We start from the raw sequence: 26,960 nt of genomic DNA, 5'->3' as shown, positions 1-26,960 counted from the left end.
AGAATATGGTTGCAAAAACCAAAAATTACATACTACCTAACCTACCCCCTGCCATTGCACAAAAAGTTACAATTTTCAAAACATATAAATAAATCTGAATTTTCTTGTTTTTTTCACGATATGATCAGGCACCATTGACTGAACTCTATTCATTGTAAACAGCGGAAGGGACTGGCCAATGTCTATGTCATTTAACGTTTGTTCAAAGGTATTTAAAACTCAAAAAGGTTATTTCATTTTTGACATGTGTCTGACTCTGATTTGTAATTTAACTATTAAATTAAATAATTAAATGTTTGGAAAATTGAATTAATAATAACAGTAACACTCAACAAGTAAAATGTAGCAGGTTATCTAAATCATAATTATAGTAAATAATAGTATACTAATAGCATTAGCACAACGTACCTTCAATGGTTGACTGGTCGTCATTTTTGAACCAGAATACGAAATATCACATAGAAAACCCTCTAAAAAATACAGACGTTTTGTTCAAATCCAGTCGCCAGTACGAAATCTCCCGGCGGGAACTCAAATCTCCCGTTCCGCCAAAACAATCCAATCGCATTCTCACATCGAGGTCACGTGAACGTCAACCCTACGAAATCTCGTTTTTTCTCGCAAAAGTGCAAGACAAATTAATAAAATATTCAAAAAATAAATTAAAAATATACCGATTTTCAACTTACCACCCACTTCAAACCAGCTTGATCGGAGTCTCCAGCGCCAGTCTCAGATGACATGTTTTGAGTAGTGGAAATGCGGAATGTTTCTTGCTGTTGAGTTCACTGATTAAATAAACCAGTAGACAAATAAAACCGAACTCAAAATGTTGTCATTGTTCTCAACACGTACATTCACATAGGCAAAACTGTGTTCCGAAAGCGTGACTTTTTCGCCCGACAAAATTCACAAAACAACCCTTGCTAAATTCATCAAGATTGCGAGATTCAATACGACATAAAATGGTTACCACAGATATTGATTTTACACTAAAGTTTGACAAATACTCATTATTTAGACAACTAAATTGGAGAAAAGATCAGAATAATTTTCTTCCGAATTTCGCGAGACTTCTGCCTTTGCCCCCAGTTCACACGTAGATTTTAATTGGACAGTCCACAAATTGAAAGTAAGTGTGTTGTTTTACAATAAAGTGATTTTGTTTTCAAGAATACGCATGAAATGGATTTTTGTATCAAAAATTTTATGCTACGTATATTTTTTTAATCTAAAATAATACAAACATATATTTTGATACAACTTTTAAGGCCAAACCTCTAGATTCTAACAGCCAATTAAAAAGTGTCTCTTAAAAGCTACCTCAGCTTATTAAGTGTTGTCTTGTACCTTTTACATGATACGCTATTAGGCGAAATTTTTGAGCTCAGTCTAATAACCAGACTAAATTAAATGCATTTGCGTAAACTAGATAGGGCGTAGGGTGAGGGGGCGGAGTTAAATATCATTCATCTCAAAACAGATTACCGCTCTTATTTTTGGTGTCCCTCTTTTCTACTTGTAACCTATGTGTCAAAGAAAAGTTATTTGTTGTGTGTTATAATTCATGTTTTTTTTCTTGACACTTCGGTTCATGCAAAGGCAGCGTTATAATGTGAGATCACAGTGGCTGCACAAGTTAGGTTTTCTCACAATATTTGTTGAACTTACATCATGGCTGGGGCAGCATTGAAACGCCTTATGGCTGAGTATAAACGTGGGTTGTTCTTATTAAAATAAATAGAATTATTGAATTAACTTTTTTTTAAATTTACATAGAAAATAGATAGGCCTATTTTTTATTAAATTGTTAAATTGTATTGTACAAATTAAATTTATAATGAGGGTAAGTCATTGATTGTCAACTCATAAATACCTCAGACAGTTTCGCTATTCCTATTGGTGGCGAGCGCATTACATGGGTGTGTATAAACCTTTGTTTATGACCAGTAAAAAGTTTTGAAACATGGGCGTGACACGCGAGCTTGCACCTGTTCTTAAGACAGCTTCTTCATTCCTAATCCTATTGTTGGTCGAGAGCAACGGCTGAAACAGTTGTGCCACATCACGCGATACGCACGACGCGCACTTCATTCCCTTAAAAGGTGTTGTTTACCGGAGGGCGGCGGAGGGCTTTACCATTTCATAGCTGGAGGGGTGTTGTGTTGAAAGAAATCATTGAACAATTATAATTTTTGCATTTAAGTTTACTTTTTGACAAAAAAGTATTGATGTTTTTGACCGAAAAGGTATTTATGAATGGGAATCAAAGTGTGTTGAATCGATTTTCAACTAGTGGTTTAAACCCACTGAGGCCTGGTTCTTGATAATTTACCTCGACTTCGTCTCGGTAAAATTATCAAGAACCAGGCCTCATTGGGATTAAACCACTAGTTGAAAACCTCTTCACCACACATTGATTCCCCTATTTATTAGGCCTAAATTAAGATTGTTTTTTCATGAAAATTATTTTTTTTAGTACAATTTTATCATAAAAATATATTGTAGTTTAAATAATTAACTTGTCTTAAATAAACAATAAGTTAACTAGTGTCATTACTCATGACTGCCATGCAGGCCTGATACTTCACGGAGGCAACGAAGGCGATTGCCTTCGTTGCCCCTTGCTATTGCCTTGGTGCCCTTGAAGTGCTCAAGTAGAAATTTACAATTTCCTCATAGGGTGCCCTCTGCCAAAGAGAAAATGCCTTGGTGCCCTTGCCCTTTCAAAAAAGAAGCATACAGCCCTGGCCATGTAATGTATGACACGGAAATGTTAATGATGATTGAGCAGTACTGGCATGGCCTGATGGCTGGTAAATCTGAAATGCAGTGAAGCATTATTTAATTTAAATAGGGGAATCAAGCCCAGGTCCAGGTTTATTAAAATGCGGAGTGGTCAACTTGACCGTCAAGTGGCTGGAGAGAAAGCATGACTTGCAATCAGTAATCACAAGGTTGTGGGTTGGAATCCCCCGGCTAACCGCTGATTTCACAATCAGAATAAGCATTGTCGTCTAGTTACTGAATCACAATTTCTATTTGATATATGCAATTCATAATCATACTCATAGACGTTAATCCTTGCTCTATGTTTAAACCTATACTATTTTGGAGTTGGACAAATAAATCTGTTGTAGTTTGTGAAAGATAATACTTTTCATCAATAAGTAGTCTCTTTGAAAACAACTTTGGTTAGTAGGTCTACAGATCCTCATGGAACTGCTGAAGGAGTACTACAAGTTATTGTTTTACAATTTGTGGTTATTTTCATTTTCTTGCAGAACTAACAATAAATCCTCCAGAGGGAATTATTGCAGGACCTTTAAATGAAGATAACTTTTTTGAATGGGAAGCCATGATCACGTAAGTAAATATAAGAGGTTTGTCAAAAAAAACAAGTTGTTTCCCTTCCTTCCCTGTTTATTTCTACAGGCCGGGATTTGTTTATTTATTTATTTATTTATTTATTTAAGTCATCCTTAATTGAGGGTAATCTCCAATCAGTGCCCAGCACTACTTTTCATGGATGCCCTCGAGACAAAAATTGTATTAAAAAAATTTTATTTATTTAGTTTTATTCCTTCTTCTATCAGTCATTACGATACATCATCAATTGTATTGCCTGCACTCACATCATTACATACTACCCATAAAAACAAGCTGGAGCCCAGAATACCACAACAGAAAGAAATCGGTGGTTGATTGCAGACCAACTGACTTTCCGTGAAACAGAGCAGGCCTATTATTATTATTATTATTTATTCGGCCAAGATTTCAACAAACAGTACAAGATACAATATTACCGTACTAAAGAAATATGACAGTATGAGAAACGACGAATGTAAACTTATGACACCTACATGTAGAACAATTGTAAACCAAAGATTGAATGAGACAGAGCACTGGCAATCAAGCAAGACAATTATAAAAACAGACAGGACAAGCCCATTCTAAGATGGCCAGGATTAATAAAAGTGAGCCTAACTACTGTGACTCGAAAGCCTATCAATCCAATCTTAAAATAGCAATAGAATCTTTAACAAACATGTAAAAACAGAAAAGATGAACTTTGGAAAATATAATAAATATTAAGAACAAAATAAATATGTATATGTTAAGAAAAACCTATTTATATGTAGCAAGATTATTTGGAAGTGCACATTTGAATGTAAAAAAGCTCACCTAAAAACAATGAACAAATGAGGAAATAAAGAGTTACAATACAAGGAAACCAAGAGCTAGGCGGTCTTGGGCTCTTGGCCTTGGTGCCCCTGCAAAAGTCTTTAAGATTGTCAAATGGAAGTTTGTTTGTTTGTTTGTTTGTTTGTTTGTTTGTTTGTTTAGATGATCTTCCCGTCAAGGGATTTGGGCAAACTGACTCCCACAAAGAGATCAACTGCAAAACTGGCAATCTCTCTCTCATTCGTTTAACTTCTATGATTATGAATTGCACAAATCAATACATTTTTATTCAGTTGCTAGAGCTAGGTTAGCTTGGTAGGATTCAAACCCACAACTTTGTGACACTAAGTCCTGCAGTCTAACTACTGGCCCACACAGTGACCTTTGCAAAATGTCAAAAGACCTTGACCTCTCAATGATGAGATTCAAGGCCTATCAGCGATGGGAGCCAGTCTAGAACACCAAAGCTGCACATCGCCTTAAAACAAATCATAATAATAATTAAAAATAATGAAGCACATTATAGCACCAAATCAATTGCAAAAGTCTTTCCAGGTGCTTTACATTTTAAAATGTATATTTGCTCTTTTTGTAATATTGACCAATGTACTTCCACTCTTGTACAGTGGCCCGGAAGGAACATGTTTTGAAGGCGGTGTTTTCGAGGCACAGCTTGTCTTCCCTCCTGACTATCCGCTCAATCCACCGAAGATGAAGTTTAAGAGTGAGATGTTTCACCCAAATAGTGAGTATATTCTTACATTTGTGGTAGGGATGGGTGCGTTTGATTAGCTTCCCCGGGTCGACCCTGGTCTGGCCCCCGGTACATTGGAATAGCTTTGAAGTCATTCCAGGGGCTCACCCGGGTCAGCCCCAAGTGCCCTGCTTGTTGATAAGTCACTTGGGGCTGGCCTTAGGTGCATGACGTCACCATGAGAGGGTGAGTGATCGTTCTGTTAGCTCTTTTTAGGGGCTCACCCAAATGAGAACCGAGGGGTCGACACAGGGAAGCTAATCGAACGCACCGAAAGTGTAAATAACTCCAATATTCTGTTATTTGGGTATGGTAGGACCCAACACAATATGTCAATAACTCATTTATTCTATTACTTTGGTGTGGTAGGGCCTTACACAATGTGCCAATAACTCCGATACTCTGTTACTTGGGTTTGGTAGGGCCTTACACGACAGTCAATAACTCCCGTCTATTATTTGGGTGTGGTTGGACCTTACACGATGTGTCAATAACACCCATATTCTGTTATTTGGGTGTGGTAGGGCCTTAACACAATGTGTCAATAACACCCCTATTCTGTTATTTGGGTGTGGTAAGGTCTTTACACGATGTGTCAATAACACCCATATTCTGTTATTTGGGTGTGGTAGGGTCTTCACAATATGTGTCAATAACACCCATATTCTGTTATTTGGGTGTGGTAGGGTCTTTACACGATGTGTCAATAACACCCATATTCTGTTATTTGGGTGTGGTAGGGTCTTCACAATATGTGTCAATAACACCCCTATTCTGTTATTTGGGTGTGGTAGGGTCTTCACAATATGTGTCAATAACACCCATATTCTGTTATTTGGGTGTGGTAGGGCCTTACACAATGTGTCAATAACACCCATATTCTGTTATTTGGGTGTGGTAGGGTCTTTACACGATGTGTCAATAACACCCATATTCTGTTATTTGGGTGTGGTAGGGTCTTCACAATATGTGTCAATAACACCCCTATTCTGTTATTTGGGTGTGGTAGGGTCTTCACAATATGTGTCAATAACACCCATATTCTGTTATTTGGGTGTGGTAGGGCCTTACACAATGTGTCAATAACACCCATATTCTGTTATTTGGGTGTGGTAGGGTCTTTACACAATGTGTGAATAACTCCACCAATCTTTTACCCATATGCTACGGCATTCCTAGTGATTTGTCTTTTCCTAACCGTAACCCTGGGTTAGCTGATGACAGTTGTTATAACCAAAATTAAGGACAATGTGTTTACTCGGGAAAGTACTGAGTATACAATGCTTAATACAAATTGGTGCAAGGTTAACCACAAGTTATATTCTTTATCCCCGATGCAAAACCAATACCTTTAAGACTGTTAGTGAAGCCGGCCCCTGGTGGGTGACTCACTCGACCCTGGATTAATGCATGTAATTTTTATCTTGATAGTCTATGCCGATGGTAGAGTGTGTATATCCATTCTACACGCACCAGGGGATGATCCTATGGGATATGAGAGCAGTGCTGAGAGATGGAGTCCGGTGCAGAGTGTAGAGAAGATTCTACTCTCAGTTGTCAGTATGCTAGCAGGTAAGTACCGCTCAAGCTTTCTCAAGTCTGCATCAAGTCGCACCTTTTCTTATTTTGCACCTCATACCTGGGGCTGATTTCACAAAGATCTAAGATTGATCATGACTGCAAATCAATCGTAGTTGCTAAGAAAAGTGTGATGTCACAATACAAATCACTGTGGTGATACTGAAAATTTATCTTGTGATGAATTATATTGCTTTGTGAAATCGGCCCCTGGAATGCACTCACCGTATAGTTTGGGAGGCTAATCATCCTGACGAATCATCGCAGCTAACGTACGACTCACTCCCCATATGGCCCTGGCTAGGTATAGATCCAGGGTAACCTTGGTGAGAGGCGAGATTTACACACAAGCCAACCATGCCCCCCTTATCAATCAGAGAATCAGATTTGTTGAATGCAAATTCGAGAAGTGTATCAAAAAGTTATACCCTATCTAACGCGCTGCGTTCTTGATGTAGTGGCACTCTATAAATGCCTTTATAAGTATTTGTATGTATGTATTCAAGGATGCTTTTGGTGGTAGTTCTTCAAGAGGGACTTCAAGGTCAAATTTGATTTTGTGATGCACCCATTTTCCAAAAGCCCTTATGAAAAAGGAAAAGAAATTACAAGGCTCTAATAATAATAATAATAATAGTCAATATTTAGATAGCGCTTTATACACCGGATGGGCGTCTCAAAGCGCTGAAACATACAGTATTTTATGCAAAGTATGGGACTAAGTTTGAATTGTGAGACCCACTCCTATTACATAGCACCATGTTATGATTTACAAGGTGCTGTGGCGCATTATGCCGCCAATCCAGCCAGGAACACCGGGGTGAACACCTTCTCTTTTCGATAAGTACACTGGGTTCTTTTCGTGCGTTACACAACACATGGGACAAATGGCTTAGCGTCCCATCCGAAGGCAAAGCAATGGTTAAGTGTCTTGCTTAAGGACACAAGTGTCGCGGCTGGGGATTCAAACCCACACTCTGCTGATCAGCAACACCAGAGTTTGAATTCGGTGCTCTTAACCCCTCGGCCACGACACTTCTAATGTTAAGGTTAGAGACCTGTAATGTATTCTCCACTTTTAAAAGTCCCCATTGTTAAAGCACTGGACACTATTGGTTTACTCAAAATAATTATCATCATAAAACCTTACTTGATTACGAGTAATGGGGAGAGGTTGATGGTATAAAACATTGTGAGAAACAGCTCCCTCTGAAGTGTCGTAGTTTTCGAGAAAGAAGTAATTAAAGTTTAGAATTTGAGGTCTCAAAATCAAGCATCAGAAAGCACACAACTTCGTGTGACAAGGGTGTTTTTTCTTTCATAATTATCTCGCAAATTCACAACCGATTGAGCTCAAATTTTCACAGGTTTTTTTTTTTATTTGCATATGTTGAGATACACCAACTGTGAAGACTAGTCTTTGACAATTACCAATAGTGTCCACTGTCTTTAACATAATTTGTTTTGTTTTTGGTTTTTTTCAGAACCAAATGATGAAAGTGGGGCAAATGTAGACGCCTCGAAGATGTGGCGAGACGAACGTGACAAATTTGATAAAATAGCAAAAGGGATCGTTCGTAAGTCCCTTGGAATCTCTGCATCAGCCACTTGAAAATTTAAATTGTAGGTAGGCATTGAAAACAAATTTATTATGTACATAGATTTAAAACAAAATAATAATATACTATATATTTACTCACTTGCCCTATTGGAGCCAATGTCTTTTTAGAAGTGATACATACACTTCTATACTTGAATACTTGAGTACAATTATAGACAGGCATGATATTCTTCCCAGGTTTGATTCCGATTTTTTTGGACCTAAAAAAAATCAGCAAAATTACAGAGGGACAGTAGAACCACAGTAATAATAATAATAATAACAATAATAATAATAATAAGATTTGTAATGCGCACATATCCACCCTGCTGGGTGTTCAAGGCGCAGTAAAACCAAAAACAAAACGAAAACAAAACACAACACAAAGAAAAACAGACACAACAAAATTAGTCATTGAAAACCTGTGACATAAGATAAGTTTTGAGAAGAGACTTTAATTTTGCGGTACAGAGACAAGATCAAAGATTAAGTGGTAGAGGCACAGGGCACTTCAGCAAATTTTTAGGAGCTGGAGGCTAGTGCTATATCGAGGCCTGAATTTCTTTCCTTCAATGACCTTTCAATCTTGTCGAATAGATGGAAATAAGTCTTTTATAATATTCCATGTAAACTTTTCATTGTGTTTATATAATTATTTTAAAGAATTCCTGTTAAACAGGACGCTGTTTTTGAAATTAACAATGAAAATGACTGAACGTTAGCGGACAATGATGTCATTCAAATTAAAAATATTTTTGGTTAAAGGCAGTGGACACTTGGTAATTACTCAAAATAAGTACTAGCATAAAACCTTTCTTGGTAATGAGTAATGTGGAGCTGTTGATTGTATAAAACATTGTGAGAAACAACTCCCTGTGAAGTAGAAGTTTTTGAGATAGAGGTACTTTTTCCACGAATTTGATTTCAAGACCTCAGAATTAGATTTTGAGGTCTCAAAAACAAGCATCTGAAAGCACATAACTTTGTGTGACAAGGTTGTTTTTTCTTTCAATATTGTATCGCAACTTCCACTATCGATTGAGCTCAAATATTCACAGGTTTCTTTTGTGTATATGTTGAGAAACACCAAGTGAGAAGACTGGTCTTTGACAATTATCAAAGGTGTCCAGTGCCTTTAATTGTATAGTAAGGTGGTACAGTAGGCCTTATCAAGTGTTTCTTGGGGTCAAAGATTACTAAAACAGGAATAAATCATCAATATATCTGTACATTATCTTGACTCAAAGAGGTACATTATTTTGATTGATTCAAAGAGGGTAGGTGATAGTAGTATACAAAAATGTACTAGCAAAACTGGGTTATACTTTTTCATTGTGGATTACAAACCAATCTCCCAAAAAATTGGTTTACATATATTGCAAAGATGGTGTTTAGGAATTTTATTATTATTTTCAACCCATTTTATTGTCAAAAATTGGTTGAGGTAACCATTCTGATATTAAACATTTTTGTTTTTTTATAATAATTGATATGTTTGTTTAGGTTTGATTCATTTCAAAGAACCGTCTTCGGGGTATAAGCCAGTTTACTTATAATTGTTTACTGGTCGGCAGTAACTCATGGTACATAACGTGGAAGTAGCTTCACAATGAAAAGGAACGTGTCTCGTATGATGGAAGTTTTGAATGAAGTTTATGGAGCACCAAAGAAACAAAAATGAGCTGAAATATGAAATGTGCACTGGACACCATTTTAGCAAGCAACTCTTTTGATGGAACAAAATCAGACAATTACCATTGCTTTCAATAATGAAATTTGCTTGCTGAAATGGCGCCCATGCATATACCACATTCCGACATGACTCAAGTTTTCCATATTACACCTTCAGGGTTCTGTTATAGTTTGGTGTTGAACCTCTCCAAAGCACTTTTCACTAAAAAGGTCAATTGGATTGAGAAATTTAGGGTGGCTAAAAAAAATCAAACATTCTCCTGGAGACGAGCAGAGTATACTGTTCGAAACGTCGAGACAATACAGGCTCCTTTTCAGAACCAATACTCCTCTATGGGTGTACAGCTCTAGAATTGCAAAGGTCATGGGTTCGAATCCCACCCGAGTAATATGCCTGTGATTTTTTTCACAGAACTCGGGTAAGTACTGAGTATACAGTGCTAACACACATCGGTGTATATGGGTAAAAACCAAAACGAATAGCTTGTACAGCAAGTTTACATTTTATAGTCGATTATTATCTTTAAAAAATGTTTTGTGATGTTCGAAAGGAAAAAATAAAAACCCATAACCTTATCCGTTCACATGAGTCTTTTTAGATCAGACAAAAGAAACAAAGAATTGTAGGCAAGTTCTAATTGGCGCAATTTACAATTGCCTCTGGATATCTTTTGATTGATTTGGTATCAAAAAGCATTTCTCAAAAACAATAGTTTTAGCAAGGTTGTAAAATTTAGCAATCGATGACAAGATTTTGCAAGAGAACTTGAACAGTAGAACAAATTGTTGTCCTTTCACATGATGTACATTTTGTAAAGTTTTACAACCATGCTACAATTTAGCAAGGGACCCTTGCTAAATTACTCTCGTGTGAAATGGACTTTGTACGATCGAGTGAAACGTCTTCCAACCTTTGAACAGGTCATGTTTACAACATAATAACTAGAGATTCTGGCCTGAGAATTACGCGCTTCCTGATTCAACCTACTTCGAACAAGTCAACATGGATGCGGTCGATCATATGACATCCCATATTAATTACAAAGCACCTGCTTTGTAATTTGTGCGATAGTTCGTCATCAACTTTATGTATGGACTTTTCTAATACATGTAAATGTATATGCAGTAGGACAGTGATAGGGGAATTGACACAAGCATTGGAACACAGAGTACAGAATGTCATGTCAAAATGGTTTTGCTATAGGGCTGGCACAGATTTGTCATTTAAAGGGAAACAACAATCTGCGTTCAAGATTTTCAAAATGGCCGTCTTTGTTTGTTATTCTACCTATGTTGTTTTCAAAGGGCAAATCTGCGATGGATCTAGAGCAAAATATATTTCTCAAATCTGACCATTCCATGCTTGTCCCATTCACATACTTATCATAATTGGTGCCGAAAGACAAATATGAACCATAAAATGCAAATTTTTGTCGGTATTTTTAGAAAACCGAAATTTTTCCCGAGTATTTGTTGAACGAGCAACAGCAGATTCACCATATCGCAATTGCTTATTATTATGTCGATACATGTTTCCTTTAAGATAAATTACAGTTCTCAATATTCAAATTTGAACTATTCTTAATTTTTCAACTAGATAGAGATTTCTTATTCCTTGTGAATTTGTTTGTTGACGGTTGTGTTGCGAGTGATATTGCGGACGCATTCAAATCAATGATAACTCACTGAAGTCGAAGACAATGAAGCAAGGGTGTGGCTACTATACATCAAAGCTTTGCATGTCATGAATATTCAGTACAGGTAAATGAATGTTTCCTTGAGATCACATTACCAACGACGTTACTTAATTGACATTCACCGTTTAGCACCGACAAATGTGATGACGTCAAACGTTCCACGTGTTGCCAGCCAGCTGATTCCATGTCGTGGGGGGGGGGGGGGTGGGGGGCAGGTAAACATGATTTTGCCCGCAAAAGAATAAGATATTCTGACCTGGACAAACTTTCTGTATCAAACTGGGCGGGAAAACTTGACTGTCTTAGAACAGAAAGTCTGGGTGTTTAATTTGATGTAATGGGGGAAAACAATACAAAGGAAAAGGCTATTAACTTACAGATCATGATCTTCGAGGACTAATTGATTGTCAATAATTTGAACTACTCGTTTGTATTGTTCTCGTCCTTAGGAGTAAATTAAGGCCGTGTCCGAAACGACGACTTCGGCTACAGCTACGTCTAGATCAGCGCGTCTACCAGTGTTGAAGAATAGGCAGACGCGCGCGATCTAGCCGTAGCTGTAGCCGAAGTTGCCGTTTCGGACACGGCCTTATTCAGGAAATGACATTAATTATGGCGGTCTTGCCGTGCATCTTATATGGAAACGTGTTGCCACCTTGATGTGAGAAATGTCAAACTACCGATATATGAAACAATGCGGCATTATTGGTTTAGATCTGATGGTATCTTACCATTCTCAACATTATGCATACAAATACAAATCTGTGAATTTGGATTCATGGGTCATCGAAGTTGCAAAAGAAAAACACATCTTTGCTGCACAAATTTGTGTGCCCTCAACTGATGATAAAAGGCTTCATGCCTGAAGTCTTTTAATATTGAGTCTCAGCTGAAGCCTTTTATTATGCATCTGAACAAAGTTGTGCAACAATAAGGGTATCTTTTTGTATTACAATTCTCTTACAACTTCGATGACCAATAAAATTACTTGTTATTTTATGCGTGGGATACACCAAGTGCGAATACTGGTCTTTGAAAATTACCAATGGTGTCCAGTACCTTTAAAGAATCGCCACTTGCGCCAGATATTTGGAAGTGGCGAGACAAAATAACTACACACAATAAACCGCATTGCCCATAACTTTGTTGAAGAAGCCTTGCCAACTATCATAGGGCTACCCATTATAGGCGTGTATGATTATGTTCCACAGCACGAACATCCGAAACAATATCAAAGCAAGGGAAACAAGTCTGGGTAGTGACTGTTGAGGAGGGGGGACTATGATTGGCTGGCCATAAATTCGTGAGCCAAAGAAGAGGAAATGAAGTGTGGGGGATTACACGTCACGTCGGTCTGAGTCAACCTTAACACTGCCAGACGATGAAAACTCTGATGAATTTGTCCTGCCCATACCTTACCACACTCAGTAAGTAAAGCGATCGAACCAATACTGATTATCAACGCCCGTTGTGTAGTAAACTTTTTGTCGACATTTTCTGAGTTTCTCGACTGTGGGCGCGGATCGACACACAGCTGTGACTTCAGATCAACTCAGTTTTTCCCTAGCTAGAATGAACCTGCTGACTCCAACAGGACATTATGTGTAAAGTATAAAAACACTCCCTATTTGGGTAGGACGCCATTTTTCATCTGGTTACTTGTATTTTTGCGTCACATGCCAACAATCTGCAATAATGTGACAAGGGAGAACATTTTGTAAGTAAATTAAAGTTACACGACCTGCGTGTGGTTCTTCTTTGATATTTTTGTCTCGCGCCATTTGTGTTGAATTTTCGGTCCAAGATGAAGATCAGCACGGTATTGTTGTTCTTGGCTGTCGTAGCCTCTGCTGCATTCGTTACTGTGAATGCTCAACGAAGGAGACTGCCGCCTAATCAACTTCCCGGTATCCTGAGACCAAGTAAGTTTCATATTGTGCTATTAAATACTTTATTATCATTGTCACCGAAAATACAGTAATTTGCTTGTAAACTTTGGCTTAAGTGTTTCAAGATGTAGAATACAACATCATATAGGTGTAAACAGTTATAAAGGATAGGGTTATGACCCCGAAAACAACTTTAGACAAAATAACTTCAAGAAATATTTTCTACTATCATCATCAGACCGTGTAAGTTTTATGTAAATCTGAGATCTTAGATGAATTTTTTTCCTTACCCGTTATGTTCCTTTGAGAGTTTACCATTGAGATTGGCTATAGGACATTGATTTCTTCCATGAATTTTTACAAGAACAATCAACCAAAACCAAAGTTAAACAGTTTTAATATGTGGGTTGTTGACAATATCAAACTCAAACTTTGATACGTTTTATGTATTAATTTAGGATTTTTTAAACCCTTACAACGATGTGTGTTAGCATTGCATACTCGGTACTTCCCCCCCATGTCATGTGAAATAAAGTCACAGGCATCTTACTCGAGTGGGATTCGAACGCACGGCCCTTGCATTTCTAGAGCAGTGTCTTACAGATTGTCCGGTAAGACTAAGAGGCAGTTCAAATCCTATGTTTTGTTTGTAGTGCTTTGATTGAAAAAGTTCAAAGGCAACATACGTATTCATATCCAAAATGATTTTTGGTAATGGCAAAAAAGCAGCCGCGCTAAAAGCGTTTCCCACTTGGGATCAAGTCGGAAAGCGTGTGACTATGATCCATCGATTCATGAGAACCACGTGTGTTTTTAAAGGCACTGGACACTTTAAGTAATAATTGTCAGAGACCAGTATTTTCTCACTTGGTATATCTCAACATAATATGCATTAAATTCAAAGATAACAAGCCTGCAAAAATTTAGGCTCAAGTGGTCACCGAATTTGCAAGGGAATAATGAAATAAGAAAAAACACTTGTTGTATCAGGCCTTCAGCTGAAGTCTTTTACTATTTTAGTAACAAATTGCCTCTTTATCAGGTAAGGTCCCACACAGTGTTTTATACTATCAACAGCTCTTCATTACTCGTTTTCAAGTTAATTTGTATGCTAACCATTATTTTGAGTAATTACCAGTGTCCAGTGCCTTTAAGTGGCGCGACTGTCTGGGAACCCAACCCAACCCCCGCAATAAATTATTGGAGAAAAATGCTTATAATATGCTATTGATACACCTAAAAGCCACACCCCAATTGCGTCTCTGCCGTTTCCTGTCCCCTTCCCAAATAAAAAATATAAACACCCTGGGATGGTACTGTTGAAATCTCTTTACGATTCTCATGGCCCTTTACGAATCCACGGCTTCGGCTTTGGGTTCTGCTTCAGAGTCCGCTATATCGTCTGAAGCCCTGAGTACGTTACGCAAAGCACGCACAATTGTCAAAACAACCACGGGGCCAACCTATAGCCTGAGACGAATATCTAGAGCCGAAGCCGTATAGTTTCGAAAAGGACTTATGTCTGAAATAAGGCAATGTTGCACTGCACCTTTAAGGTTTATGAATATTTATAGCTCAAAAGGGGTGTTCATTTTCTGAGACTTCCTGACTAAGACGTGAACGATAGATATTTCGTCTTAAATTGACCTATTTTGTCCCTTGCCTAGGCACGAAGGCAATGAGTCACAACAACCCCTATGTGAACACGCATCGGACTTGCATGGCATTTTAAACCCTCTGTGTTTTCAAATTTTAGTCATAGAGTGTTCAGGTCAAGTAATATCCGTCGTGGTTTTGTAAACACTTCTAAGACCCTGGCGATGACTAGAGCAAGCTAGTTGAAACGTCGAGACCAATGAGAAGTCCACACGATCCACCTGTCGATTTTCTTCCTTCCGCCCAGGTGTTTAAAAGCAGGACAGTTCTTTTCAGAACTTGAAGTCTCCCCGAAAAATCCGGGGTTTTAGTAGAATATTATTATGCAAGCAAGTTCTCAAAAGAAGTAGGTACACACATGATGTTAACGCCTCCAAATCAAATGTGATTTTTAAGACTATTTACAAAATCGTTCAAGAATACTCTTTAAAATTTAGTTTTGTGTAGAAACAAAAATGGCTTTACCATAAATAAATAAAAAAGTCTTAAAATCTAAAGCAACAGTGTATGGTCGTACCACCCGGTGGCCGCCAATTGGAAACTTCGGAACGCTATGTGGCAGCAGACTTTTAAGTTATAACAGTTTTAGCTGTTAGAAAAAAGTAAACATTTCCATTGTTTACATTGCTCTGATAATGCGCACATGACAGAGAGCAACGGATAGAAACAAAATGGCTGTAACATAATGCAAACAGTTAAAGTGCCGTGTCCGAATTGGCGGCAGCAGCTTTGCAGCTTGGGGCTGGGTTGGCACTGCGTCATCATGCGTAGACTTGACTCAAGTCCCGTTCTCGTGTGAAAGGTCCCTAAAGATATCGCGCCAACTAGCAAACAAGCCGTTTATTTTATCAGTGCGCCCTCACTGTCAAAATGTGTTCCCGAGACTTGCTAAACAGGTTGGGGGAATGCAGAACATCACAAAACAATCGTTTTCTGGCGATGGCGCGGGATTTGGGACTTGGGACTACATTGTGAGATGAGGTATGAGTAGTCCATCGTAGCCTGGCTACCAAACGGATACCGCCAAACTTATCTTTCATATTGTTGGATGTCTGTTTTCCCAGGGGCGGATATTATAGGGGCATGAATAAGCCATTTGCGGGTGAGATTTGAACCTTGTCTGGTTTAATGACATGCTAGATCACAAGTTACCAATTGAAGTTTGAATTCCTCAGACCACCGAGACAGCTTCTATGTCACATGATCAGGGGAAATTGCCTTTGCGTAGTTACGGCAGAGACGGTGAACACCCATCCATAAACAATTTGGAGTATTGATGTGTGTGGCACAATGGTAGGTTTGCTCATCTGGAGGTTGCTATGGAAAGGCTTGCCCGAACCGTTTGACATAGCAACTGTCTCCATAGTCTGGGGAATTCAAATTTAAGCAGTACATTGTGACTAAGCTAGTTCCTTTATACCGGACATTATTCAACTCGCAAATGGCTTATTAGTAAACGATTGCATCAAGTGAGATAATATTGAGGCAAACTAGACAGGAAATCTCTTTCAGGAACAGCAATCTGTCAATCAATCAATTTCACTTTTGTCACAAGCAATGAAATCAATCTTATTTGATTTGAATAAAGGGGCTACTGATACCCCGAAAGTTGTTTGGTTGGAGTAATGTTTGAAATATCTCACTTTTGTTGCAGAAGAAAACTTTCAGGCGTTGTCTTGTAAAGTATACGTTTTTTAAACAAAAATTAATTTCTGGTCCAACTTCATTGAGCTGCTTAAGCAGAAAATATTGGTTAACAACTGTATGCTAAGCAGAAATGAGCAGAATACCAGTCGCAAAATAAACACGTGACTTGGCAGTCTGGCTGGTAGATTCTGGTAAGCATCATGATTTTGTTGTGCTTAGCTACTTCTATTGCTTAAGCAGCTCTGTGGAATTGGTCCCTGTTACTTTTTGGTTAAAAATTAATTCATCAAAATGTTCCTTTTCTCCCTTGCAGTCCCCGACACCAGAGGCGTGGATTTCATCTTTTGCTTCATGAGTAACTTTCTAATTCCGGAGCGTCTAATCATCATCATCGGCGGTAACTCACCGGGTCTCACAAGAGTGCGAATCACCGTACCCGCCCTCAACATCCTGAGGTACGTCGAGGTGTACGAGAGGCAGACTCGCTTCGTAGATATCCCTCCGACCGCTGCGGCAGTCGGTACCGGGTTCCAGAACGGCACCGTATACATCCTTTCCGAACAGGTGATCACCGTTCACGGTATCAACTCCATAACCAACACAAATGATGGGTTCCTGGCAATTCCCACGGATGGTCTGGGACTCGAGTACATCGTGGCTTCGTACGATCCGGTCCCGATTGAGTCGTCGCAGTTCCTCGTGTCCGCAACACAGGATTTTACACGGCTTTGGATATCGCCTGTAACGCAGATCAGATGGGGCTCTCGACTCTACCAGCAGGGAGAAAGCATCATTGTAGACCTCCAGAGGTTCCAGTCCATTCAGTTCCAGAGTGCGGCTGACCTTACGGGCACACACATTCGAGCAAACAGACCAGTATCAGTGTCTTCAGGTGCTTCTTGTACCTTAGTCCCAATGAATGTCTATCGATGTGACCATCTAGTAGAGATGTTACCCCCAGTGCACACCTGGGGTAAACGCTTCACTCTCCTCCCCTTCGTCAACCGAACATCTGGGTTCATCTTCCGCGTTATCGCAGCTCGCCAGCAAACAGAAGTCCACGTAGCCGGTACCAATTCTTGGCTGATGCAGATGGGCGAGTTCAGAGAGTACGACCAGATATCCCCTTTCCCGGTGGCAGTGACGGCAAGCAGGCCCGTGATGGTAGTCCAGTATGCCAAAGGGTTCGAGAGTGACTTCATGGGAGATCCGGCCATGGTTCTCATCCCACCTGTGGAACAATACATCATGGGGACTGTGACATTTGGGACGTTTAACGAGACATCTCTCATTTTGCGTAGAGAGCCTCTTCGGAGCTTCGTTGCCGTGTCGGTCTCCTCGGAGGCTCTCTTTGCAGTCAGCCTCAACAATGTCCCCGTTCTTGACAACCGGAGGAACAGTATACCATCCTACGGTAGGTTAGCCTCCTATGGTGCAGATCGCTCATTTGAGATCAACCTTGGAGCCAACACGATTGCGAACCCGTCATTGTTCACCAGATTCGGGGCGATTGTGTACGGCTTTGGATTCGGGACGTCGTACGCAATGCCGGTGGGATATCGGTTGATCCGACAGCTTTGCACTAGCGTGAACCGGGGAACAGGTATGTATCTTCTTTAAATGCACTGAACACTATTGGTGTTCACACAAAGTAATTGTTAGCATAAAATCTGACTTGGTTCGAGCAATGGAAAGCCGTTGATGGTCACCCCCACATTGTGAGAAACGGCTCCCTCTAAAGTAACATAGTTTTTTAGAGAGAGGTAATTTCCCACTCAAAATACTTCATGCCTGAAGCCTTTTATTATTCATCTTAAAACACTTAAGTTAATTTGTGTCACAACAGTGTTTTTCTTTCTTTTATCATTCCCTTTATATACTTGCAACTTTGATGACGAAATGAGTAAAACAAATCATATAGATTTGTTATTTTGTGATACACCAAGTTATAATACAGGTCTTTGAAAATTACCGAAGATGCCCAGTGCCTGTAACGATCAATGAAGTTATTTACTTAAGTTATACACCCTTTTATATTTTGTGTTTTTACAATCTATAGACCATCAGGATGTCTTTAACAAAAACTTACCAAACCCATACACAGAGTGTGACCTTATTTGACATTGACTTCCAGTTCAAACCGGAAGTTGCCTGGAACTGACGAAGTCCATGACTTTTTGCTATTAAAGGCAGTGGACACTATTGGTAATTACTCAAAAAAATAATCGGCATAAAACCTCACTTGGTAAAGAGTAATGGGGAGAGGTTGATAGTATAAAACATTTGGAGAAACGGCTCCCTCTGAAGTGACGTAGTTTTCGAGAAAGAAGTAATTTTCCACGAATTTAATTTCGAGACCTCGAGTTTAGAATTTGAGGTCTCGAAATCAAGCATCTGAAAGCACACAACTTCGTGTGACAAGGGTGTTTTTTCTTTCATAGTTATCTCGCAACTCCGATCACCAATCGAGCTCAAATTTTCACAGGTTTGTTATTTAATGCATATGTTGAGATACACCAAGTGAGAAGACTGGTCTTTGACAATTACCAATAGTGTCCAGTGTCTTTAAGTTTTGTTTATACGATCCTCGCAACCACACGTACGATGACTTTCCACCAAACCGGATATTGTAGTCATCGTTGACCCATTGACCAGTCCACTGTTATTGTGGCCTTCGTAAGAAACTGTGATTATGCTAATTGACAAGTTCCATAAACCAAAATGCAGATATAACACTGTTAGTATGAGTCAGGTCAAGATGACAAGATGAACTCAACACTGGATAGATCTCACACAACACTGGATAGATTTCACAATAAGTTAAGACTGTATCTTATCTCGATTTAGGACGAGTTACCCGTCCTAACTTAGGACTAGCCTTAGTTTTGTAATACCTCCTATAAGACTAGTCCTAACTTAGGACTAGCCTTAGTTTTGTAATACCTCCTATAAGACTAGTCCTAACTTAGGACTAGTCCTAACTTAGGACTGGCTTAGTTGTGTAATACCTCCTATAAGACTAGTCCTAAGTTAGGACTAGTCCTAACTCTTTGTGAAAACGACCAGACGAAGACGCCCACCCAATATATTATTATTTTTTTTTTAGACAGCTAAAGAAACTTCAAATAAACCCTGCCAAGATCGGGCCCTTTTAAGAAAAGAAAAAAAACTCTCAACAAATCTGGACCTTCCGGTTGTTCCGACTGAAAGCTTATTGTAAGGAGTAGCCAAAAGCCGGTATTCTGTATAATATCTATGGCTCGAAAAGACAGCGAACATAGATGTTGACGTCAATATTTTTCACGACTTGTGCCAAAATGCGTTAATATAGCCCCATTTTCTTCAAAAACGTCACGATTTATGCATCAATTATTATAGTGAAAATTTACAGAAATGTTTTCGGCTATGTTCACGAAGACCCCAAATTGTTTTACCCTTTTCATTAACCTCTATACTCGCAGACGCTAACGCACGCATACACAGTCTATAAATAGTTTGATATTGAACTAAAGATTGGTTGGTTGTCAGTGATTGATATAAGAATATACATGCACTTATTTGTTTATTTGCCAGCTCATAGGAAGCGCCTAATACCAAAAAGACCCTTGGAAATAATTCAATTAATTAGATTATGACGTATCGTTCGTTGCCACGTGGATGCAGGGTTAAGGGATCAAAATGCAAGTTGGTTATATCTTTCCAAGTTGAACCGCTATAATATGCTATTTATACTCTATATCTCGGTTATATTATTATTTGCGTATAACTAAATTATACCTATAGTCAGTTTCCCTTGTGGTTTATTTATAACTATATTAGTGATTGCACCACAGTAATGGCCGCTCTACCTGGAATGGTTTGGCGGTTGACTCTGTCATGAATCTTAATCTGAATTGTATAGCCTTCAAAGCATCCCAATGGAAACATCAAACAAATATTTTGTAGGAAGACGTGGCTCTTTTCGAAACCACGGCTTCGGCTTTGTATCGGCTTCAGGCTCTGACCTCTCGTCTGAAGCCCTGAGCGCGTACGCAAAACAGGCACATTGTCAAAGCAAACCGCGGGGCCAAGCTAGCCTGAGCCGAATCCAAAGCCGAAGCCGTCATAAGGGTCTATGGAGATATTTCAGTTTATGACGTGGGAGGAAAACCCGTAGAGAATACCCACGCAGTCGCTAGGGATTAAAACCCCAAATCCACAAAGGTTCCGGTCTGGGTGTCGAACCAGGGTCCACAGAGCTAGAGGTAAAATGTGGGGACCGAAACCGCTGAGCCAACCTGACTGCCGTTGATAAAACTTGGGGCATTTCCTGAGTGAGATAGTGTGGCTATATATAATATACGAAAATGAAAAGGTTAAGCGTGTTGAGAACTAAAAATAGTTTCTTAGGACAGTTTCATGGATACTTAAGAAATTAAGAAAAAGGAAAAACTTCTCGACAAATCTGACTGCCATCTAATTTCGGACATTTCCCCGAGTGAAGTAGTGTAACTAAGGAAATGAAACAGCTAGCTTGTTCAGAGATAAAGAAAGTTTCTTAAGACAACTTCATGGATACTTAAGAAATTAAGAAAGGGAAAAACTTCTCGACAAATCTGACTGCCATCTCATTTCGGACATTTCCCTGAGTGAAGTAGTGTAACTAAGGAAATGAAACAAAAGCTTGTTTTGTCAGATAAAACAGTTTTTTGGGACAGCTTCGTTAGATACTTTTAAAAGACATATAGAAACAACATCATGTTTTACTCCAAGGGCATAGTTTTGATACACAAGTTTGAAATAACCACTCCTGAATTTCGGCGGTCTCTAAAAAACGCATCTCCGTTTGAAATGAAAACTTTGTGGTGAATTTTTTTGCTAAAAAGTAAGACAACAAAGTTTCAAGTCGACAACATACAAACTTGTGGACATGTCATTATTAGGCTCTGGACACCATTGATAATTACTCAAAATAATTGTTGCCATTACTTGGCAACGAGCAATGGAGAGCTGTTGATAGTATAAAACATTTTGAGAAACGGTTCCCTCTGAAGTGACGTAGTTTTCGAGAAAGAGGTAATGTCTCACTCAATAATAAAATACTTCATACAAGACTGAAGGTTTTTTTTATCTCTATTTTAAATGAAAACCTTGTGGTGCAGTTTTTGCTCATAATTGCTTTTTGATATATTGAATTTGAAAACATTTAACAATACTTTTGTAGGACTTGATGACGGTTATGTGAGTAAAAAATTAACTTACAAAACATAATTTTCATTGCTGATTTTTTTTTTATTTAAGTGAGTCACCATTTCCAAACCACAGATAATTAGGAGCTGTCGGTTGAAGGAGTTATGGACATTGGAAGATCAATGGAAATAGGCTGACTCGTTGTCTCATAATTATCTTCGTCTCAAAGTCACTTTTTGGCCATCATGCAGGGATACATCATAATTTCGGTCCTGGAATACTTGTTTGTTTAAATTGGGACTTAAAGGTACATACACCCCTTGGTAATTGACAAATACCAGGGGTGGATTTCACAAAGAGTTAGGACTAGTCTTATCTCGAGTTAAGACCAGTTACTCGACCTAACTTAGGACTATCCATGCAATTTGTGTATCTCCTAGGACTAGTCCTAAGTTTGTCACTTGCTGTATCCCAACATATGCATACAATAACATCTGGACTCAAGAACTTGGACTCAATTGTTCAGAAGTTGCATGAAAGAAATAACACACTTTGTGCACAAACATTCAGATGCTTTCAGATGTCTAATGAAAGGCTTCAGGCCTGAAGTATTTTAATATAATTGAGTGAGAAATTACCTCTTTCTAAAAAAACTAAATTTGGACTATTTCAGGGGAGCCGTTTCTCACAATGTTTTATACTATGAGAGCCGTTTCTCACAATGTTTTATACTATCAACAGCTCTCTATTGCTCTTTGTCAAGTAAGTTTTTAATAATATAATAGCATAATTATTATACGAGCAATTTTTGCACGGTGAAGCGCTGTTTTTCTTTATGACCGAAATAGCATAGAGGCTGGAAGGGGGGGGGGGGGGGGTCGGGTCTCTGTTTGATAAGATGGGGACCAATATTCATTACTGCTTGTTTCATTCAGGAAACCAGACAAGTCCTGTGGCAGCATGTTACAGTTCAATTAAGGAACCTTCTAAAGGGGCAATGTGAGGGGAATGTGGCTTAAAAATTGAAGCATTTTTTGTATTAACTTCGGTTTTGTTTGCTCTTACCCTAATTAGAACAGGTGATTGAATACGACTGTTTCGACACCAACGCTGGAAATACTCCTAACCGCATACCGGGCAAGGGTGAGCCTCCGATACCTGGTGCCGACGGCAACACGGGCTATGGCCAAACAACACCTGACCCTAACAGGGGACCGGGGGGTAAAATCCCGGCCGGAAATCCAGCTTTTCCGTTTATCCCGAATCCCAACTGGCCCGAAGCTCAGATACCTCTCGATCCGATACCTCCACCACAGGAACCCGATGATGGTAAACTACTATTTTAACCTATACTAATCCCCTTTCAAAGTAGCTTTAAAAAGACCTTATCCCAATTAATGGTTCTTAAAGAATTGAACTATACGCGACAATGATGACGGCGGTGACAACGACGACAGCATGCATGCAGCAGCAACAACAGCAGCAGCAACAACAACGACAACGACAAAGACAACGACAATGCCAACGACAATGCCAACGGCAATGCCAACGACAACAACAACATAAATAACAACAACAACAACGGCAGCAGCAGTGCAGATGCAGCAGCAACAACAACGACAACGACAATGGCAACAACAACGACAACAACAACAACTACAACAACGATAACGACAATGACATCAATATTGACATCGACATTGACATCGACAATGACAACAACAACAACTACAACAACGATAACGACAACGACATCAATATTGACATCGACATTGACATCGACAACGACAACAACAACAACAACAACTACAACAACGATAACGACAACGACATCAATATTGACATCGACATTGACAGCGACAACGACAACCACAACAATAACAACAGCAACATCAGCAACAACAAAAGCATTAAAAAATAAACCATTTGTGTTCCTTTGTACTGTTGTTTTTTTGTAGGATGTTTCTCTACTGGACTGTTGATCTTAGGAGCTGTTGCACCAGCAACCGTTGTCTTCCTTATCATGCTCATCATCATGTTAACAGTTCAATACTCGTAAGTTACTCCTTTGTTTTTGTTTCAATTAAAAAAAGATAACTCCTCTTTAATGCAGGTGTTGTGGCCGAGCGGTTAAAGAGCACCGCCACCGAGCTCTCAACCTCTGACCGTGTGACACGTGTCCTCAAGCAATACACTTAACCACTGCTTCGTCCTTCGGATGGGACGTAAAGCTATTGGTCCCGTGTGTTGATATGACAAGTTATCAACGCACGTAAAAGACCCCAGGACACACTTATCGCAAAAAGAAGGGGTCAGCCCCTGTGTGTCTGGCAGTGTGACTTTCTTCAATTTGAAGGCTGCACTATAGAGAGGAAGAATAATTTAAAAATTTAAGAGTTTAAATTTTAATCTATTTTTTCGGGTCAAATCTGAAAAATTCAGACAAAGAATCTGTAATGAACATCCGCTTGTAACGCTTCCGCATATCTTTTATTTGGGTCCCATTTTCGTTTTAAAGTTGTGTCTCTGTGCCACAATGACGGGTGATTGCAGTTAACAAGGGAGGGAGTTTAAGTATCATGAAAAGTTGGTGTACACAAAATAAAGAAGACACAGACCGACACAGGAAAATATCTTTCAAATAACTTGTTACCAAGACAAGTGAAAAGTTAGTCAGAAAGACTATGACTATTGAATCGGTGTAAATGTTGAAGATAACTTAAACGTGAAGAGGGACAAATTTTTTCATTGACATTTCTGTTGTGTTTCATTTGTTTTGCAGTAAAAAAGAGAAGTACTGAAATTTGACGACCTCACCGCACTTCAAACGAACCCCACCCCACCCCCTCATCCGATGGCAATTTTGTTTCTGTTCATCAAAATTGACACTTTCATATGTGCTTCTCATCCCAATGGGTGGGAGGGAATCCTTAGAAAAGAATCAGGAAATTATTTGAGGATGGCAATTCCATCGTACAGAAAAACGAACTGGCACGCAACGTGCTCTTGGTGTGGATATAACAGGATGAGAACTCACGACTAAAATGGATGTGTGCCGTAAAGGCAGTGGACACTATTGGTAATTACTCAAAATAATTATTATCATAAAACTGTACTTGGTGACGAGTAATGGGGAGAGGTTGAAAATATAAAACGTTGCGAGAAACGGCTCCCCTTGAAGTGGAGTAGTTTTTGCGAAAGAAGTAATTCTCCACAAATTTGAGGTCTCGAAGTCAACCATCTAAAAGCACACAATTTTATGTGACAAGTGTGTTTTTCTTTCATTATTATCTCGCAACTTCGACGACCAATTGAGCTCAAATTTTCACATGTTAGTTATTTTTATGTACATGTTGAGATATACGCCAAGTGAGAATACTGGTCTTTGACAATTACCAACAGTGTCCAGTGTCTTTAAAAAGTTTAATCGAGTAATTTTTTTAAATGTTTACCATTCCTGAAAAAGGGTAATTTTTAGTAAGAAAATAAAATTTCAAGTCGGCAACATACAGACTTGTTGCACAGAGAGCTGTTGATAGTATAACACATTTTGAGAAACGGCTCCCTCTAAAGTAACGTAGTTTTTGAGAAAGAGGTGATAATAATCTCACTCACTAATAAAAGACAACATAGCAGACATGAAGTCTTTTTCAGGCATCTGAAACACACACACACACGTTTGTTTTGAGCAACGATTTTTTTGTGTGCATTACTTTCTTGCATCTTTGATCGTTTATTGAGTCCAAATTGGCACAGGTTCTTAATGCATAATACCAAGTGAGAACTTCTGAGTCTTGGACATTTTTACCAAGGTGTTGTGATAGCGAAACGGCTCTCTCCCATCTATCGCGCCACACGCGCGAGACTTCCCTATGTTAGTGATGCAGGGCAGCACTCTCGTAGCAGTCTCACAAAGAAAGTTGCAAAAGAGCCGTTTCTATCACTGCTAAAGAAATTTAACGACTAGTCCACAAGTCTACCACATTGGCGCTAATAATGATAAATTTTGTATTATATATTATTTTACCAATAATTTTACTAAGCGTCTAATAAGTTAGTAGAAAATAAATGACTGTAATAAATTACTTGTTTAACTAAAACAGTATATAGAATTAATCAGCATGGTGAGATCTATCAAACTAAAATATTAATGTATAATAATCTGTGTGAATGAATTAAAAAAGAATGAAAACTTTGATTTTCAAAGAAAAATGTATTTCAATTTTTGAGCAAATATAACTAACTTGCAGCATGGAAAGTAGGCCTAGAGTGTGGAAAATCATGGACGGGATAATCTCGAGAATATTCACTGAAGAACGGACACCATCATTTTCCGGTGCCCCAGTGTGAATTTGTCCGCCGGATATTCGGCCCTCCATGGAAAACTGACATGAGCTGGGGAGGAAGGGTGATTCAAAAGATGCTATCAGAAGAAGTTTGTACACAGTTCGCTGGGGGACCGAATGTCCAGGGTTTGGGTTAATAAGAACAGTGAACACCAATCTTGCACTCAAGGCCAATTTTTAGCGCCATTCTGCTTCAATCGTGTAAATAAAGTTTTGCACTGTTATTGAACTAATCATGTTTCTATGTGCAGTTTATTATTCTTCTTCTGGCGATATTATATTGAGATTACAAATTGTATAATATTGTAGAGCTCATACATCCTGAGCAGAATGTCACACTTCGAGGCTCGTGAATAACGCCAGAGACTGGCATCCAGCCGCCGTGTATCTCCACCCTTCACCTACATTAATTTCACCTAGAAAAAACTGTCAAATTCGACCTAACAATGTTAGTAACATTACACGCAAGTAGCCTATGCATAAATATTATACACACACGTGGTGGACGTACATGCAGCACGACCAAAAGTAAGCTTTCCATATCTGTATTTTGATTGGTCCAAGGTGATGTTGATGGTCAGCGGCTCCAAATCACCCGACCAATCAACGCTCATTATGGAAAGCTCATGGCACGTCACTGCACGTTTATCCAATGATCATTGCCAGAAACTAGAAGGGCCCAGTCTCATAATACACACCATGGATGTTTGTACTTCCATGTCAGCCATGTACAACACCCACTAAAAA

The 26,960-nt window shown here is 38.9% G+C and overlaps 3 protein-coding genes across 4 annotated transcripts in view; 2 read left to right on the top strand and 1 right to left on the bottom strand.

Moving 5' to 3' along the window:
• The window catches only part of LOC139939422 (DNA topoisomerase 2-alpha-like), a 38,212-nt gene extending 37,103 nt beyond the window's left edge, over window positions 1-1,109 (bottom strand). The window contains exon 1 of one of the 2 annotated variants that reach the window (XM_071935298.1): window positions 690-1,109. In XM_071935298.1, coding sequence (XP_071791399.1) covers window positions 690-743 — 54 coding nt within the window. In that variant the 5' untranslated portion in view covers window positions 744-1,109. Of the gene's footprint in view, window positions 1-408; window positions 555-689 lie in introns of those variants that run through there. The other variant, XM_071935299.1, reaches the window with a different exon arrangement.
• Window positions 1,110-1,572: 463 nt separating this feature from the next.
• LOC139940052 (ubiquitin-conjugating enzyme E2 G2-like) lies at window positions 1,573-8,453 on the top strand. The gene is made up of 5 exons (XM_071936265.1): window positions 1,573-1,717; window positions 3,285-3,366; window positions 4,812-4,930; window positions 6,371-6,511; window positions 8,002-8,453. Exons 1-5 carry the CDS (start codon window positions 1,675-1,677, stop codon window positions 8,127-8,129), a joined length of 513 nt encoding a protein of 170 aa, XP_071792366.1. The 5' UTR covers window positions 1,573-1,674; the 3' UTR covers window positions 8,130-8,453.
• A 4,456-nt stretch (window positions 8,454-12,909) lies between these two features.
• LOC139939714 (IgGFc-binding protein-like) lies at window positions 12,910-26,405 on the top strand. Its single transcript, XM_071935801.1, has 5 exons — window positions 12,910-13,428; window positions 17,012-18,301; window positions 22,942-23,196; window positions 23,826-23,922; window positions 24,650-26,405. The coding sequence occupies exons 1-5, from the start codon at window positions 13,311-13,313 to the stop codon at window positions 24,666-24,668; spliced, it is 1,779 nt and encodes a 592-aa protein (XP_071791902.1). The 5' UTR covers window positions 12,910-13,310; the 3' UTR covers window positions 24,669-26,405.
• Window positions 26,406-26,960: the final 555 nt, after the last annotated feature.

Source organism: Asterias amurensis, chromosome 7 (assembly GCF_032118995.1).
Source record: "Asterias amurensis chromosome 7, ASM3211899v1".
NCBI lineage: Eukaryota > Metazoa > Echinodermata > Asteroidea > Forcipulatida > Asteriidae > Asterias > Asterias amurensis.
The sequence above is the reverse complement of the archived record's forward strand: the minus strand, read 5'-3'. Positions and strand labels throughout refer to the sequence as shown.

Coding starts and splice junctions, on each gene's coding strand:
- LOC139939714 (XM_071935801.1), top strand. CDS start 13,311: ATGAAGATCAGCACGGTATTGTTGTTCTTGGCTGTCGTAGCCTCTGCT. Junction 13,429..17,011: donor TCCCGGTATCCTGAGACCAA/GTAAGTTTCATA, acceptor TCTCCCTTGCAG/TCCCCGACACCAGAGGCGTG. Junction 23,197..23,825: donor ACCACAGGAACCCGATGATG/GTAAACTACTAT, acceptor GTTTTTTTGTAG/GATGTTTCTCTACTGGACTG.
- LOC139940052 (XM_071936265.1), top strand. CDS start 1,675: ATGGCTGGGGCAGCATTGAAACGCCTTATGGCTGAGTATAAAC. Junction 3,367..4,811: donor GAATGGGAAGCCATGATCAC/GTAAGTAAATAT, acceptor ACTCTTGTACAG/TGGCCCGGAAGGAACATGTT. Junction 6,512..8,001: donor AGTTGTCAGTATGCTAGCAG/GTAAGTACCGCT, acceptor GGTTTTTTTCAG/AACCAAATGATGAAAGTGGG.